A 16,636-nucleotide genomic window follows, 5' to 3' on the forward strand; every position below is an offset into this window, starting at 1 on the left:
TCAGATCTTCTCAAAAGCCGTATTTAACTAGGTTTTCAGAACCTAGTGTTTGACCTCTCGCTTCTATGGATAAAGGTAATTGTTTAAAATACATATTGGTCCCATGACTTATGTTCCAGCTCATAAAGAGAAGGCTCATATGGCAGAAAAGTTCATGTAATCACTGATAGCCCTTGAATCTTCTTCCAGCACCTCCCTAAGTTTCTTTCTCATTCTTCTACTACCATGCAATCTCTACCTGCATATAAAATAAAAATTCAGGAACAAAACCTGACAATGCTGTCGCAACAGCTAGCAGAACTAAGCTACATACAAAGAGCTGCCTAACCAGCAAAATTCACCCCCTTTCTTCACACTTAGTACTACCAGTGAAGAAATGGTTAAGATCACGATGCTATTCTCACCCAAAAAGTCTTCTAGTCTCATTTTTAATGAATACTGATATATATTAGTGTAGCCTGACAATAACTCTAGAAAAAAAAAGAGTTGTCAAATGAATATCATAAGCATTTTAAGATGTTACGTATAAACACCATTTTTTATGCCAGATAAAAACCCAAGAATCACCTCTGTGTACTGCAAGCCGAGGTTAATGGCTAGATACCATCATTTATTCTTTTGATAAATTGCTAACAGTAACTGAACTCACAGCATGAGGTCGCAGCTCAGGTACAAAGACCTCTGGATGAGCTAGTTGTTTGCTAAGATAACAGAAAGCTTGCCAACACTTGCCTTCAAAATATTGCAGCCTTGCTGTGCCCACCATACTTTGGGTAGTTTAATTCATCAATGCAATGAAATGCTGCATTCTTCCTATCGCTGTGTGTACAAACAAGGACAATATGTTGACCAAGCAAATGGAATTGTATTAGGAACTGCTGATATATATCAGCAATATATGTTCTTTAAGCTGCTGCCAATATACGTTTTTAAAGCTGCTTACTTCAAAGCATTTTTAAGTTAGCAGAGAGATACCATGAAGAAGATTCCTGGTTTTGAAAAGAAAAAAAAAAATAAAAATTGAACTACAGTCCCTAAACCACAAGCCAATATTTGCATGAATTAACTTGGGAAACTGTTCTCTGTACCAAAGAGGAAGCACACTCAGCACAGGAGAGGTTACTTAAAGCCCTGACACAGCAGCATTAGCTAGTATTTTAGGGAGGTAATTTTAATTGTCCAGGTATTTATCTGGTGGCAGACAGAAAACCATGGCTGTATTGCCATGGCTTCCCATCCTGCAATCTAGTTAGCAATAGCACCAGGGGGCTTATCAGGTCTGGTTGCATAAGATTACACAACTTTGCATAAGATTAGGGAAAACACAGAATTTTATTTTCATTCCCTTTGCTACATTCCTCAAAATCTTTCTCATGTTTGTCAGTGCAGTACTACAGTACTACACTGTGATCAAAGCAGGTCATTATAGGACAACATCGTACACTGACACTTTTGAGAACACCCTTTAGAAACCTTCTGAAAAGGAAACAAGTCTCCCATCAGGACTTCTGAACTTTTATTTCAACCAGATTGCCTCATATTCATGAAGAAAGCACGTGTGTATTGATATTTCAGTCACTTCCCATTGTCATAAATACAGGATTAATTTTTCTCTTGAAACATGATTTAAGCATCAGAAGAAGATTTCTTATGAAGAACAACTGTTCATGACACCTATGTAAGTATGTAAAGAAATGGAAGAGTAAAGCAATACATAATCAAGAAATATGTCATTTTGCTTCCTCATAAGAAGCTGAAGTCCATTTTGAACACTGCTTTGTAAGAAGATCACATACTTTTAATGTAAAGCTTCCTGTTTGTGAAAGTATTTCAGAACGCATCTACATGTTGCAGTTGTACTTTAAAAGGCACAACTCTTGAGATGATTAAGCAATTTGTTTGCAGGCCATTTAGGAGCATACTCTATAAAAAGCTTTTCAAGTTTATTTTCTGTTAATGGTGTTAGCCTTTCAGAGTAGCTAATTTTTGCTCATCTCTTGGAAAAAATCTACGTCCTTACAGCTGCTGTGAGGCTGACCTAATAATAAAATCTCCCAGTGTGCCACAGAACGAGTCTCCAGTTCTCAGTTTAAGCGTGAGAGCAAGTCAAAGCATATGTACAGAAAGGTTCCGTGTCTCTGTGAGGAACTCAATTCTCACACCAGAAACTTTTCCTTTGAGAGTGTGTTCAGACCCCATGGCACAGAAGCATCTGAGCAGTCCAACATCGATAGGGGTCACTCTTGAATGCCTGAGACAGAACCATCACCTCTGCTGAACTTTGTTTGCAAATCGCACAATGATTCATGAACTATTTAAAATCTTCCTTTTTTCAGGCAAGTACTGATTATTTTTTTTTTTTGGTCATCAGCTGCCTTATCCAGATGACCTGCAATAACCCCACTTTCAAAAACAAGTGAAGAAAAGTACACTGCATTGGTTTACGGAATGTATTTTATAAAGACATCTTAGAGAAAAGAACACCAAATTTGTGAGGGAAATGAATCTGGCTCTGACAAAACAGCTCCAAGCAACGCAGTTTGCTTCCTGGCAAATTCAGACTTAATGCTCATGAATTATTAAGTTACCTTGTTGGCTGGAAGCCACGAGGGAGGATTACAGAGCTTACAGTAAGACTGTTACTGCAAACACTGGGTTTCCATAGAAACAGAAATTAGTTAAAATAACTACCTGTCATTTCTCTCAACCATATTCAAGGAAAAACAACCAAAATGTTAAAAGCATTATTAAAGCTTGCAGGAGAAACGTGGCTAAGCACCAATTACGGTCTTGGGCTCTCATGCATCTGCCACAGAAGCATTTGACACTGTCATTAGTTTTTTTTTTTGTTGTTGTTATTTACATCATGAAAGGTAGATATTTGTGTTCCTGAAAGGAACCCTCTCTATTAGCTAGAAGTTTCTATTTCTAAAAAAAGAGAAGTTAGTCATACAGTGTGATTTCTTAGTCCCTGCCGGTGATCCTGCCGGTTTAACTCCTGAAAAGCAAGGCAGATCAACCCTGACAGGCGGTAGGTGTGCAACACATAACTGTAGGGAAGGCTGCTAAGTTTGGGTTACAAGTATTTTATGGAACATTTCATCACTGCCTATAACCTGGGAAAGCTTATTTGTCAGAAACGGGTCTGAGGTCTAATACAGCGATTGGCTCTCTTAATTCTTGCTCTGCAAACTTCACAACCTTGTTACCTGGCTTTGCATGTGGCAACTTCAGGCATAGGAAAAGAACTGGTCTTTGCCAGTAAAGGTTTCAACAGAGAGCTGAGGCATCCAAGAGCAGTGATCACGACACCGTGGCTTCCTACAGACCAAGCTGCTTACAGTATTTGCTTTCTTTGAGCTGCAGAGTTTACCTCAACATTTTAGCAATGTGCACCATTACCATCTGAGACAGCACAATCTTTCTAGCGGTATGCATTCATGGTCTGTTTTTGTTCTTTCTGAGCAGGAACAGGGAAGAAAAACATAATAGGAAAAATCAGTTGCAGGTATTTAAAAAAAACTATTAAAAATAAAATGAATCACACTTGAAGAAAAATCTGTATCCTTGCCCCGATATGTGCAATCTGATCCCCAAAAGTGAAAGGCTTTCTTTTGGGAAGCGTGGCAGTGGTGGGGAGATTTGAGATATAATGGTAAAAGATCCTCATTTATGATGAATTCGTATTAGAAATTATATAGGATAGAGTGAACATCTCTAATAAAACCACTTATCTCTCTAACTCTCATATACCAATTCAGACAATAATTGTTTCTTTAAAATATACAATATTAACAGGAAAAGGGATAAATAGGAAAACTAAGCAAATGCAAATTAGTGAGAGATGTCTAGGGAATAAAAGTCAGCTGGAGCAAGTGGTAATGAAAATGGAAAGAAATTATTCCTCCGTTGCCTTTTTTTTTTCCTAGGAGTTGCATATTATGCCAGAGAGACTCTTCCCCTACCACCAATGCGTCTGCAGTAGACTTCAGAGACCCACGTATTTTTCACATTAACTAGAATGACCAGAACAATGGCCATTGCTGTAGGTAGCAATATTCTTTACTGTTTATTTGATAATCTTTAAATTCACTTTGAGCAGAACCAAAAACTGGTATCCTTGTTACTACTATTGCTATGGATTATCTATTTCTTGGAAGCCAGAAAAATATTTTCCTCGAAACACTGAAAACACAATAAACTTAAGTATAGGAAATACTAGTGGAGGATTAGCTATTCCAGCAAATGAAATAACCAGAAGAGGTAACAATAAGAAATAGGACTTTTTTTCATGACTAAGCTGAAGAAAAAGCTCATTAGCTGGTAAGCCTAATCCCTAGATAAATTCTCTGAATATTAAGGAAATAATTCAGAATGATACAAAATTATTTTTCCCAGTAGAAAAATAACTATAGTGACAGTGAATTAGATAACGTTTCCATTTTAAAATAACTATGAGAAGGCTGCTATTCAAACTTAACAAATGGGAAGTTTAGTATGCGATTACACAATAAGAGTATAATTTTCTGTTTCCTAACATAGGAACTGACAACAGTGGAATATGGTAACATTTTAAATGCAGTTAACAGGGGACATACATGCACATTGCTTCAGCACTCCCAGATCTGTTGCCTTAACAGAGAAGCAATGTAGAAGGCGGCATCTTAGGGTCAGTTCCAGACTCTGTCCTATTCTTCCCGTCTATGTCTCCAGCCCTCTGCCGCTCTGAGCTGCTGAGCTCCCCTCCACACAAGCAGCATCTGATTTCTAGGATGTGTACAGTTCCTACATCTCTGTTTAGGAGCGTATAGAGTCACGCCGTACAGGTGTTCTCCCGTTAACATGCTGATCCCACCTAACAGAGCTCTGACAGGACTCAAGCCCCTACTCAGGTCGAAATTCTGGAAAATCTGCTATCACTGTTCACAAGTCTGCTTAAAGTTTAAAATGAAAGTTCCAGACAATGACAATTGTCTATGATAGGAAGCATTAAAAGAATATTATTCAAGAAGAAACATGTAAATGCAAGGTACTTTTAGCTCTGATGTTCTTGCTAAGATTTTGGTGCAGCTGATGTGTATTCCTATTGACAGTTTACAAGTTTACACAGCCCCAGTGCCCATGAGGAAGGCGGGCAGGGGGTGCTCCCAGCACCGGGGCAGCAGGCCCATGGTGGAGCAGGCTGACCCCTGCAGCCCCTGGGCACCATGCGGAGCAGATCCCCACGCCGCATCCCGTGGAGGAGCCCACGCAGGAGCAGGAGGCCCAGGGGCTGACGGACAGACTCCGCGGTGCGGGCCCACATCGAGCGGTGCTCGAAGAGCTGCGGGCTGTGGGCAACCCACGCAGGACCGGCTCGGGAAGGGACCCCACGTGGAGCAGGGCAGGCGGTGAGCGTGAAGGAGCGGCGGGGACGAAGCGCTGGGGACTGAGCGCAGCCCTGCTCCCTGCTGCTGGGGGGAGGCAGCAGAGGGAGGTGGTTTTGGTTGGCTTTCAGTTCTCACTGCTCTCATCTGGTAATGTAATGTACTGCCTATTACTAATCTCCCTCTGCTGAGTCTGTTTTGCCCGTGACAGTAACTGGTGAGCGATCTCCCTGTCCTTATCTCAACCCATGAGCTTTTTCATCCCATTTTCTCCCCCTGTTCTGTTGAAGAGGGAGAGCGGGAGCACGGCGTGGTGGAGTTCAGCTAGCTGCCGGTGTGAAACACCACAGATAAAGAGGGAGAGAGACTCTCATCAAATTTGTAAAGGTTACATTCAGCAACTTTGTATAAATTTGCACTCTGACATACGAATTAGGGATACTGTGTCTGAGGAAACTCCTACTACTGAAAAAATCAGAGAATCCCCTCTCGGTGATGAATCTCTTCCTGATGTCCAGCCTGAACCTCCCCTGCTGCAGCTTGACTCCATATTGACTCGGAATTGATTCCTCAAAAAGTTCTTTATTTCTACATCTGTAATCTTTCAAAGTGGTGAATTTTATTCTTCTCTACCTAAACACCATCAGAATTTCTTTTTAGAGCATAAAAAACAGTATGGTGGATTCTATCAATTCAATTACACCTATGAGAAGGTAATGGCAGCTTAGAGACACTAAAACAGGAGAAGACTACAGAAGTCAGTAGCTTGAGAACACTCTTCCTTTTCTAGCCCCCAAATTGGCCAAATCATTTTTACACCTTTAGTATCTTAATCTCTTATGTATTTTTCTGCTAACTTTTATCACGTAAAGTAACTTGGTTGAAAGCTGCCTCAACTTCATGAGGGAAATCACTGTTTACACTCCTGTTGCAGTTACAGCTCATACATGACTGCAGAGCAACATTAGTAACAACGCCGACACTTAACATTATTTGATACAGCCTTGACAAAAGGGTGAGATGATTTCATTTCAGTTACATGACATTGGAAATACCGAAATCCAACTATCATGATATAAATTAATGGCAAATTTTTGAACATATCACACTTCTTAGAACTTTGTCAGTGGCATTAAATTCTCAAGACAGAAGATGTGAGACAGACTTTACTATTCACATTCTCCCCAACATCCACCCACAAATTGACAACATTTACATGAAACTCATCTCTCCATATCACCTACAGCATCAGGAACAAAGCTGTGTTCTCTCTCATTTTGCCTATTGCAAACACAAAAACAGATGCTTTAACACAGAAATAGAGGTTTTGAAATTATGGAATTCCTACCACTTTATTGAAAATTGGCTGCTCAGTGAAAGATACACTTCTGCATTTTAAGTGTTTTAAAATCCCGTGAGACTCGGTTTCTTCACATTTCTGTATGTGTTTCACTTAGCCATCTGCTAAGAAAGAATGGGTTACAATTTTATCCTTCAGTGGGAAGCAAAAGAATATGAAAGGGCATCTCAAAAAGGCACAATGAGAAGCTTTATAAAGACCTAGATGTTACCCTCATTAATACCTCCACATACGCAGAGGTAAGAATCAAAGAAATGAGAAAAGAACGAGAGTATGAAGCTGTTTCATGGACTTCAACAGACTTTCTCTCTAATGCATCTAACTAATAAATGCTGGCTTGCCTCAGAAAACCTACAAGCATTTATAAATTAACCACTGAACAATAATGTCTTGTTTCTGAGCTGCCGCATGCTTTTCCATCTGATAGGCCCTGTGTCTTGTCATCTGAGGCAGAGAGGAATAGTGTGACATTCAGAATTCTAAGGTAGAACCTTTGGAGAAAAATACGTCTTTCCTTAACTGCAATCTCCAGTCAAGATCAGTTTCTACCATGATGCTGCTAAGAAACTAACAGCTGATTACTACTAACGTAGTAGAAAAGATTTCTAACATTAATTTTAAGAGGAGATAGGATCACCATAATGCTTAAAACTTGTCTACTATATACCATTTACATTAAAATATATCTTTGGATTTATTTTAAGGAGGATGAAGGAGGGTCAGAGGAAGATGTCTGCCCTATAAAAATGTATACTTTGTTATTCCTTTTTTGTATCCCCTATCTTCTGATGTTTCTTCGTACAAGCATTTGCTGTCTCTTTCCTTACATTAGATTGCAAATGTTCTATGCTTATGATTCACATCAGGACATCAACTTATTGTGAAAAGGTATGACGTGTACTCTGGTATTACTCAGTACTTGAGCACAAAATTTCAGGCATCTTATGTTACAGCAAGCATCTCTCAGTAGGTAATCATACGCCGTCCCCACACCTGGAAGTCTGAACACACTGTATCCAGTCAGGTCTACATTTATCACCTAAGTAATGAGAAAAGATATGATAATAACATAGTATGTGCTCGTTGTAGAAAGTTATATGGTATAATGTCATTTAGGTGAAGCCTAAAGGCACAACTTAGTATAAAGTAAAAGAAAAAAAGTGAAAAATGCTAATCAGTCCAAGTTAATAACGACCCAAATTATTGTTACACGATAGCTTTGCCTTTCCTACATTCATCTCTCCTTGCAGTGCTTCACACTCCCCCAAATTAGTCTCATGAATGATTATGATTCCATTGCTCTTTTTCTTTCCCCCTTTGAACGACAAGTACTTTCCCTTCCAAATCAAATTATTTTAAACAATAACGGGAGAAAGAAATTCTACTAATTCCATCTGGATGTTTCTCCTGTACAGAGAACAAAGAGGAAGAGTCAACATTTGAAGAAAAAAATTAACTAAATTATTGACAGATAGACACCTGCAAAAGGGAAATGAAAGGAATACTTTGAGAGAAGCAAGATATAGGGCACAAATTTGCATGCATGGGAACCAGCCATACCTTTCAAGGTCATTAATTCTGCAACATTTTTCCTCTCATTTCATTCTGCTGTAAGGTAAATGGGTCATTAATATATACATTTATATAAACCTTTTAAACCTGATTATCACCAATGATCTCTTGAAATTTCTGGTATATTCAGAGACTTAAGAGTCCACATCGGGAACTACTTAAGCAGAAGGATTACACGGTCCTGCATTTGAATCATAGAATCAGAGAATGGTTTGGGTTGGAAGGGACCCCAAAGCCCACCCAGCCCCAACCCCCTGCCACAGGCAGGGACACCTCCCACCAGCCCAGGCTGCCCCCAGCCCCATCCAGCCTGGCCCTAGGCACTGCCAGGGATGGGGCAGCCACAGCTCCTACGGGCAGCCTGGGCCAGGGCCTCACTGCCCTCACAGTAAAGAATTTCTTCCTGACATCTAATCTAAATCCATCTTCTTCTGGATGGAAGCCATTACCCCTAGTCCTATCACCACACTCCCTGACAAAGAGTCCCTCTGCAGCTTCCCTGTAGTCCCTTTTAGGCACTGGAAGGCCACAGTGAGATCTCCCCGGGACCTTCTCTTCCCCGGGCTGAACAACCCCAGCTCCCTTGGCCTGCCTCCATAGGAGAGGTGCTCCAGCCACTTGATCATCTTAGTGGCCTCCTCTGGATTCGCTCTAATGCATCCCTGTTCTTTTTGTGCTGGGGGCCTCAGAGCTGAACACAGGGCTCCAGGTGGGGTCTCACGAGAGCAGAGCAGAGGGGGAGAATCCCCTCCCTCGCCCTGCTGCCCACACTGCTGTTGGTGCAGCCCAGGGTACAGGTGGCTTTCTGGGCTGCAAGCACACATTGATGCTCATCTGTAAGAGGGGTCATAAGGAGGACCTGGGGAACTACAGGCCTGTCACCCTGACCTCAGTGCCAGGAAAGGTGATGGAACATCTTGAATGCAATCGCGCTGCATATGGGAGACAACTGGGGAATCAGGCCCATTCAGCATGGGTTCATGAAAGGCAAGTCCTGCCTGACTATCCTCATCTCCTTCTTTGACTGGGTGAGCCACCTGGTGGATGAGGGAAAGGCTGTTGACATAGTCTACCTACACTTCAGCAAGGCCTTTGACATGGTCTCCCCACAGCATTCTTCCAGAGAAGATGGCAGCCCGTGGCTTGGACAGGTACACGCTTTGCTGGGTTAAAAACTGGCTGCACGGCCGGGCTCAGAGAGTGGTGGTGAACAGAGTGAAATCCAGCTGTTGACCGGTCACTAGTGGTGTTCTCCAGGGGTCGGTGTTGGGGCCCGTCCTCTTTAATATCTTTATTAATGATTTGGATGAGGGAATCGAGTACACCCTCAGTAAGCTTGCAGACAACACCAAGCTGGGGGGAAGTGTCGATCTGCCGGAGGGTAGGAAGGCCCTGCAGAGGGACCTGGACAGGATGGGTCAATGGGCAGAGGCCAATGGGATGAGGTTCTACAAGGCCAAGTGCCGGGTCCTGCACTTTGGCCACAACAACCCCATGCAGTGCTACAGGCTGGGGGCAGAGTGGCTGGAAAGCTGTGCAGAGGAAAAGGATCTGGGGGTGCTGGTTGATGCTCACCTGGGCATGAGGCGGCAGTGTGCCCAGGTGGCCAAGAAGGCCAATGGCATCCTGGTTTGTGTCAGGAATAGCGCAGCCAGCAGGGCCATGGAGGTGATTGTCCCCCTCTACTCTGCTCCGGTGAGGCCGCACCTCGAGTGCTGTGTTCAGCTTTGGGCCCCTCGCTACAAGAAGGACATCGAGGCCCTGGAGCGTGTCCAGAGAAGGGCTACGAAGCTGGTGAAGGGCCTGGGACACAAGTCCTATGGGGAGCGGCTGAGGGCACTGGGAGTGTTTAGTCCGGAGAAGAGGAGGCTCAGGGGAGACCTTATTGCTCTCTACAACTGCCTGAAAGGAAGGTGTGGGGAGCTGGGGGTCGGCCTCTTCTCACAGGTAACTAGTGATAGGACTAGAGGGAATGGCCTCAAGTTGTGCCAGGGGAGGTTCAGGTTGGAGATGAGGAGACATTTCTTCTCAGAAAGAGTCGTCAGGCATTGGGACGGGTTGCCCAGGGAGGTGTTGGAGTCACTGTCCCTGGGGGTGTTCAAGGAAAGGTTGGACGCAGTGCCTGGGGACATGGTTTAGTGGGTGACATTGGTAGTAGGGGGATGGTTGGACCAGATGATCCTGGAGGTCTTTTCCAACCTTAATGATTCTGTGATTGCCAGCTCATGGTAAGCTTCTCATCAGCGGGCACGTTTGTTTCTCTGCTTCACCATAGAAAGTTAACACTCTCCCTCAGCTCTGATAGCTTTCATAAATTCCTTCAAAGCCACCTCGACACTACAAAACTGTCAGACAAAATCCTGTTGAAACATACATAACACAAGATCTATGTGATACACCTACAAGTATCCTCACATGAGAAATCGAGAGTAGCCCTTACCATCACAGAACAACCATTTTCTTCCCAGTTTTATACCCTTTCCCCCTGAGTTGTTCTTATCTTTACTTGGACAGGTCCCACAAAAAATACATCAATTACGTTATATATTTTTTGTAACTTTTATTTTATAAGCATCATTCCAATTGTATTTCATTTGAACATACACCTATCCTGTTTTAGTTTCTCTATAGCAGTGAACAAAATCCAAGGCAGTTAGTAGCTAGAAAATAATTAAATGGATCAGTGAAAATGGTGTTTTCTTTTAAATGTTATTTGATCCTTCTTATTTGTTGGAGAACCACAATTAGTAGTGCAAACTCAATTTTCTTGGATAGACATACAGACAGGCTTCCAGTTCAGCCAAAGATATCTGAATCTAAACTGTTAAACTTCAGAAGTATTCTTGTATATCAGCTCTAGTAACAACAGAGGCTTTGAGGACATCTTGCTTCAGGATTCAGAGCATCCTAAGGATTCTTCACAGGAAATAACTGTGCCGGATGAATGATCACCCTAAGCTTGTCTTATGTGATGAAACAGGGAGTTGGATATGTTGAAAATTCCTTAGTGACTGTTTGAGTGTAGACATACCACTACCATATTGCATATGACACAAAACTTTCCTGTCAGTGGAAGATGCATCTGCCTCTCGATTCCCCCCACTTGCACGTTCTCTGCACAAAAACTTCTATTCCACTCTGTACATCCTACTGCCACAGTACTCTGTTTTTAAATATTGGTCACACTTTTGGGTGATACAAGTTTAGATTCTGGTCACAAGCAATCAGCTTTACCTAGATAGATTTATGGATAAATTTATGGATAAAATAAAACAGACATCTAGATTTTGGAGAGAAGTTATAATAATACAAACCCACAGAATGCACAGCAAAGATCATACTAAGTATCCACTGTGGCTTTGCCAACATCTGAGCTAGCTTCTAGCTTTCTTTGGGTAAACTGGAATCTTCTCCCTTTGCTAAAGATAATTGCTGTCTCTTTTTACCTCTTCTCTGCTCTCTCCCTCCAGGGAAAACACCAAAAAGTAACTTTTTTTTCCCCCTGTTGTATCCTTTCTTTTTGCTAGCTTTCAGCTTAGGTAAGCTTTCCTTCCATGTTTCCCAGGGCACTACAAGATAGTGTTCAGAAGATTGTATTACTGTTCTTCCCATCACTGCTGGTTTCTCATGTAGCACTTCCAGAGTACATTTTCTCTAGCTTGAAACTATTCTGGCTTACAGTTAATATTTCTCAGAGTATAACTATCAATCAGATAATAAGATGTGCTGGGAGCATCGTAATGAGAAACACTACAATAGCACACGCAAAAAGAAAGCAGTTCTTAAACTGAGCAACATCTACCTATCCATACATACTGTCTTTGTTCTATGTTGTCACTTCTGGGAAACCTGGTTATACATGAATTGAAGAAAGATGCAATATTCTGGAGAATTGCTACGGAGTTCTTCTGTTTCTTTGCTTCCAAAACCAAAAATAATATCACAAAAACATCACAAAAAGAGCTACATAGATTTTTGATCTAGACAGAATAGAATAGTAAGTGTTAATAATGAGTCATATAAGCAGGAAGGAGAAAATATAACGTGCACTATGGTGCTCAGTGAAGAGGACATGATCTTGTAAATGAAAAGTAGGCTATAAGGCAGGTGTCACAAGAGCAATAAATTACTGTTGAGTTCTGCACAATGTACGCCAAAGAAGGTGCTTTCAATGTCTTTCTTCATGAACATATTAAAAAAACACCAATGACAAAAAAATCTTAGTTTCATTACCATGCCTTTGATAATGTTCTTAGCTGCCAATCTTCACTGTAAATTTTAATCTAAAAATACAGTCAATCTTTGCTACTACTTTAATTGTTTAAACTGGAAATATTCATTATCTAAAAGAGGCACCATTCATAGCTGCCCTTTCTTCATGCCACATCATATACTTAAACCATTATTTCTGAAAGAGGTGTGCTAGGCAGAAATAATCCCACCTCAGTTTAAAGGAGCTCCAGACTAGCTCTAGTTCACTGACCCATCTGCAGGGATGAGAAACGAGATAGGATACCTACTCCTACAAAAACCAAAGAATCAGAGTAACTTCCCTCAGTTTGCTGGCTACAATCTGCAAGGGCCTGCTACTGACCACATTCAACTTGTCCATCAGGGCCATGTTTGCCTTCATTTTCCATTTACTGCCAATATACCCACAGAAGCCATGTGTGCATGCATATCTTTCTCTCCTTCTTCACCTTTGTTGGGATTTAACCCCAGCAGGCAGTTAAGCACCACGTAGTTGCTCACTCCCTCCCCATTGGGATGGGGGAAGAGAATCGGAAGGGCAAGTGTTAGAAAACTCACGGGCTGAGATAAAGACCATTTAATATTTAAAAAAAAAGAAGCAGAAAATATGCTAGAAACTTCGACTGTTTTAAGATGTAGCCAGAATGAAAATTGTTTAAAGATAAACCTTATAAAGAAAAAAAATCATTCTGAAATATAGGTACCCTTTCTTACACTTAATGGATTCTTCAAGTTTATTTTCAGCAAAATTTCTATCATGTTTTTAAATGCGTAATTTTTGAAGTTATGCATAATTTTGTGCATTTTTAATAAAAAAGACCTGTAGTAAAGATAGCTAAGCCTCACTACTTTAAAATAAGCTATTATTTAGTTTATTGTTAATAAACTAGTTTTTTTTTTCCATCCATCAATATACTGCTGCACCAAAACCTGCTGTTTTTTTTTTTTTTTTTAAAAAAAACACAACAGAACTTATTAAATCCATCCTCCCAACACAGATAACATTGGGTAAGTTTTTCCACCAGTTTTCCACTTTCACAGTAGTTTCATCAATCCTATATCTCCCTGTTTTACCATATTAAGTCTAATGCTTCTTTTTTGTTGAGGTGAGCTCCCGTATAATTGAGTAAAATTAGTGTGTTCTGATGTGACTTCTGCTTGACAAATCTATGTTGACTTTTACTTTTCTTCTTATGAGCTTCTAAGTGGTAATAACTAGTTTATTTGTTCCAGAACTTTTTGCATTTGTCATCTGATTGCACTTGACCTTTTGAGGGAGATGGAGGCAAAACAGCTATTATATACTCCACCTATCTTGATAACATCTGCTGATAGCTTAATGTCCCCTTTAATCTGTTATTTCTTGATTTAAAAAAAAACAAACCTTTTTGCAACAAAAGCGTTATGGACTTATTCTTCATTGCTACTGAGGTCCCTTGCTGATTGCATTTTTCTACAACTTTGTCTTTTTCCATCCCCATTTGTACAGTTTCATCAGTTTCTTTTTTCATACTTCCTACCGGACTATGTCAAAGAACACACAATACAGACTTTCTGTTTTTGCCATATATTTCATCTTTCCTTTACAATGGAATAATTTTCTTGTGCTCTTTGTATTGTCTTAAGGAAGTGACAACTCTCAAATTTCTTTCCTCTGTACCATTTTTAAAAAAATATTTATCAACACCTGCCTTATTGAATTTCACCATCTTCATGTTAACATTTTCTTTCTTTTCTAGTTATTATAAGCTATCATTTCACGGTCATTCATTCCAAGGTAATTCAAACAATGAGTTGTACTTCCCGTTGGTTGTAATCAAAACTATCTGAAGTTTCTCATTTCCCTTGAAATTCAACATGACAAACAAGCTGAAGTATTAAAGTTTTGGACTAAAGTTTTGTTGCTTTTCTAATGTATTTGTATGTAAAAATACAAAATAACTTTTGCAATAAAATTTCCCAAAGACTTTAAAACATACAAATAGACTTTTGCCCCTTTTGGTCTAAGCCATTATCTAATGCTCAAATCGACAAGTTGTTTCTGGTATGGACTGAAACAAGTTATTGAGGCAGATGTTTATTAATCCAGTTCTATATACTCACAAGTATTTGTTTTTATAATTTGTCACAGTAAAATCTTTTTCAAAAATCTCTAAGTCTTACACCCCTGATAGCAGCATTGTTCTCGATATCTGTATTTCCCCACCATTGTCTTTTGTCTGCTTCTTTTTAGAAAGCACATATCACTAGCTGTACAATACCATACTTGTATTCAGAAGCAGAAAATACATCTCAAATTGTATTTCAACTCTAGCTCCAGTCTTCTGATTGCTAATCCATAACTGGTGCATACTATTACTTCAGCTACTGAAAAACAGTGGAATGTTTAAATTTTTCTTCAGTTAACCTGACTTGAAAATAACTATTGCAACCAACAGGATCAATGAGGTTGTAAACTACTGTGTCCAAAGCAATAACACTGAAAGCCAGTCAATCTCCAGCATAAAAGGAGAAAAAGCTTGGACAAGAAATTCATCAAGATCAAAACCATTTAAGAAAAGTCAATTTGTTCATTTCACTTAGAATGCAGAATGTAGCTTTTCTTTTCTTTTTTTTTAAAAAAAAACAAACACGCCTTAATGTACTATTTCCTGAGGCACACAAAAGAGGAAAGAGACTTCATCTTCCAAAGCAGATATAAGCACATCATTCTAAATTTGTAGCAGTGTCTTTGTTTTCTACTTTTAAGTTTCTTCTCTAAAATAGAGCCTAGCCTCATTACACACTTCTTCACCACCCCTCTTTGGGACATAAGACAATATAAAAATAATGGTTTTACTACAGCAGCTCATTGATGCATAATATGAAGAGCTAAGTAATAACAACTGCTTGCACATCAAAGCATTATTATATATATTTAAATCTGCCTGAATCCCTTTGCACCTTTTCTCATTGTAACTATTACTTTCTTTTTATCACTGGCAAAAACCCTCAAGATTTTCCCACTCTATGTTAACATACCAAGCAAAGTGCAGTCCAAGACTTAATCTTTTGAAGCTGTTTCTGAGGCCTTCCACCATCACGGCAGCAGTTTGTCCCTTCCTCTCTTCTGCAGCTTTCCTCATCTAAATAATTTGATATTTTACTGCTTTTTGATATAGGTTTTTGTTTTGTTTTCATTTGCCATTTTCATCTTTCCCTCTCAACAATATTTTCTGTTAATTCTCTCATAGAAGAATCATAGGCATATACTCCTACCTATATAAAAACAAGCATTTCTCAGGTACTGGGGGTGAAATAAGCATGATGTAGCATCATAGTAGACATTCTTGCCACATTCTACAAAACCATATTTAAGTTGCCAAACTAAATGGTGACAGATGTAATCAAGTCACTAGAGCTTTCTAATATATAACACTTTTTAGAGGGTTGTATTCTGAAAAGCTACAAATCCACTACCTTTCTACTCTGAGCTTCCTTGGACGGAATGATGTTCTTCACAAGAAAGGAAGGAATGTTCTAGGGGTTCTTTCCTCAGCTTGGGACAAATCTAATCTCATTTGATGAAATATATAGGACGGTTTTGACTACAGTACCAGAAGTCATCAATGTCAATTGTCAGGACATGCTTTCATCAAAGCTCAAAAAAACCCCACAAACAAGCTATGATCACTTCATTTCTGAGACAATATATATGCTGCAGTACTCTTCTATATGTTCTGATGTTTTCAGAACACACATTTACAAAGGAAAAATGCAGCACATTTCATATTTGCTGACATTAGTATCAGTACCCTCAAGGTAATTAGCAGCACAGTTGTCTAGCCTACACATAAGGATGAATACAAATTTCCCAATTTATGTTGCTAGTAAGAGTGATGGAAATATGCGATATAGTAACATGCCTGTAAAGCAAGGACTGGATGAAAGCTCAAGAGCTTCAATTCAGCACACAAACACACAGCAGTCTTCCTTCCAAAAGTGATACGGTATGACCCTGCAATTATTGGTATTTCTTAAACACCATCCCTAAAAATGTAGCTACTAAACACTAAGACCTTCAGTAATATGCAGAGACCAAGTCAGA

General features: G+C 39.9%; 1 protein-coding gene across 21 annotated transcripts in view; it reads right to left on the bottom strand.

Moving 5' to 3' along the window:
- DOCK3 (dedicator of cytokinesis 3) overlaps positions 1-16,636 on the bottom strand; it is a 223,989-nt gene that overhangs the window by 117,898 nt on the left and 89,455 nt on the right. Inside the window, exon 1 of one of the 21 annotated variants that reach the window (XM_080606293.1) lies at positions 15,571-15,644. The exons of the other annotated variants lie outside the window; for them this stretch is intronic. Coding sequence (XP_080462419.1) covers positions 15,571-15,629 — 59 coding nt within the window. The 5' untranslated portion in view covers positions 15,630-15,644. Of the gene's footprint in view, positions 1-15,570; positions 15,645-16,636 lie in introns of those variants that run through there. 21 annotated transcript variants of the gene reach the window in all.

The sequence above is a fragment of the Anser brachyrhynchus genome (genome assembly GCF_964034855.1).
Source record: "Anser brachyrhynchus genome assembly, chromosome: 10".
Classification (NCBI taxonomy): Eukaryota; Metazoa; Chordata; class Aves; order Anseriformes; family Anatidae; genus Anser; species Anser brachyrhynchus.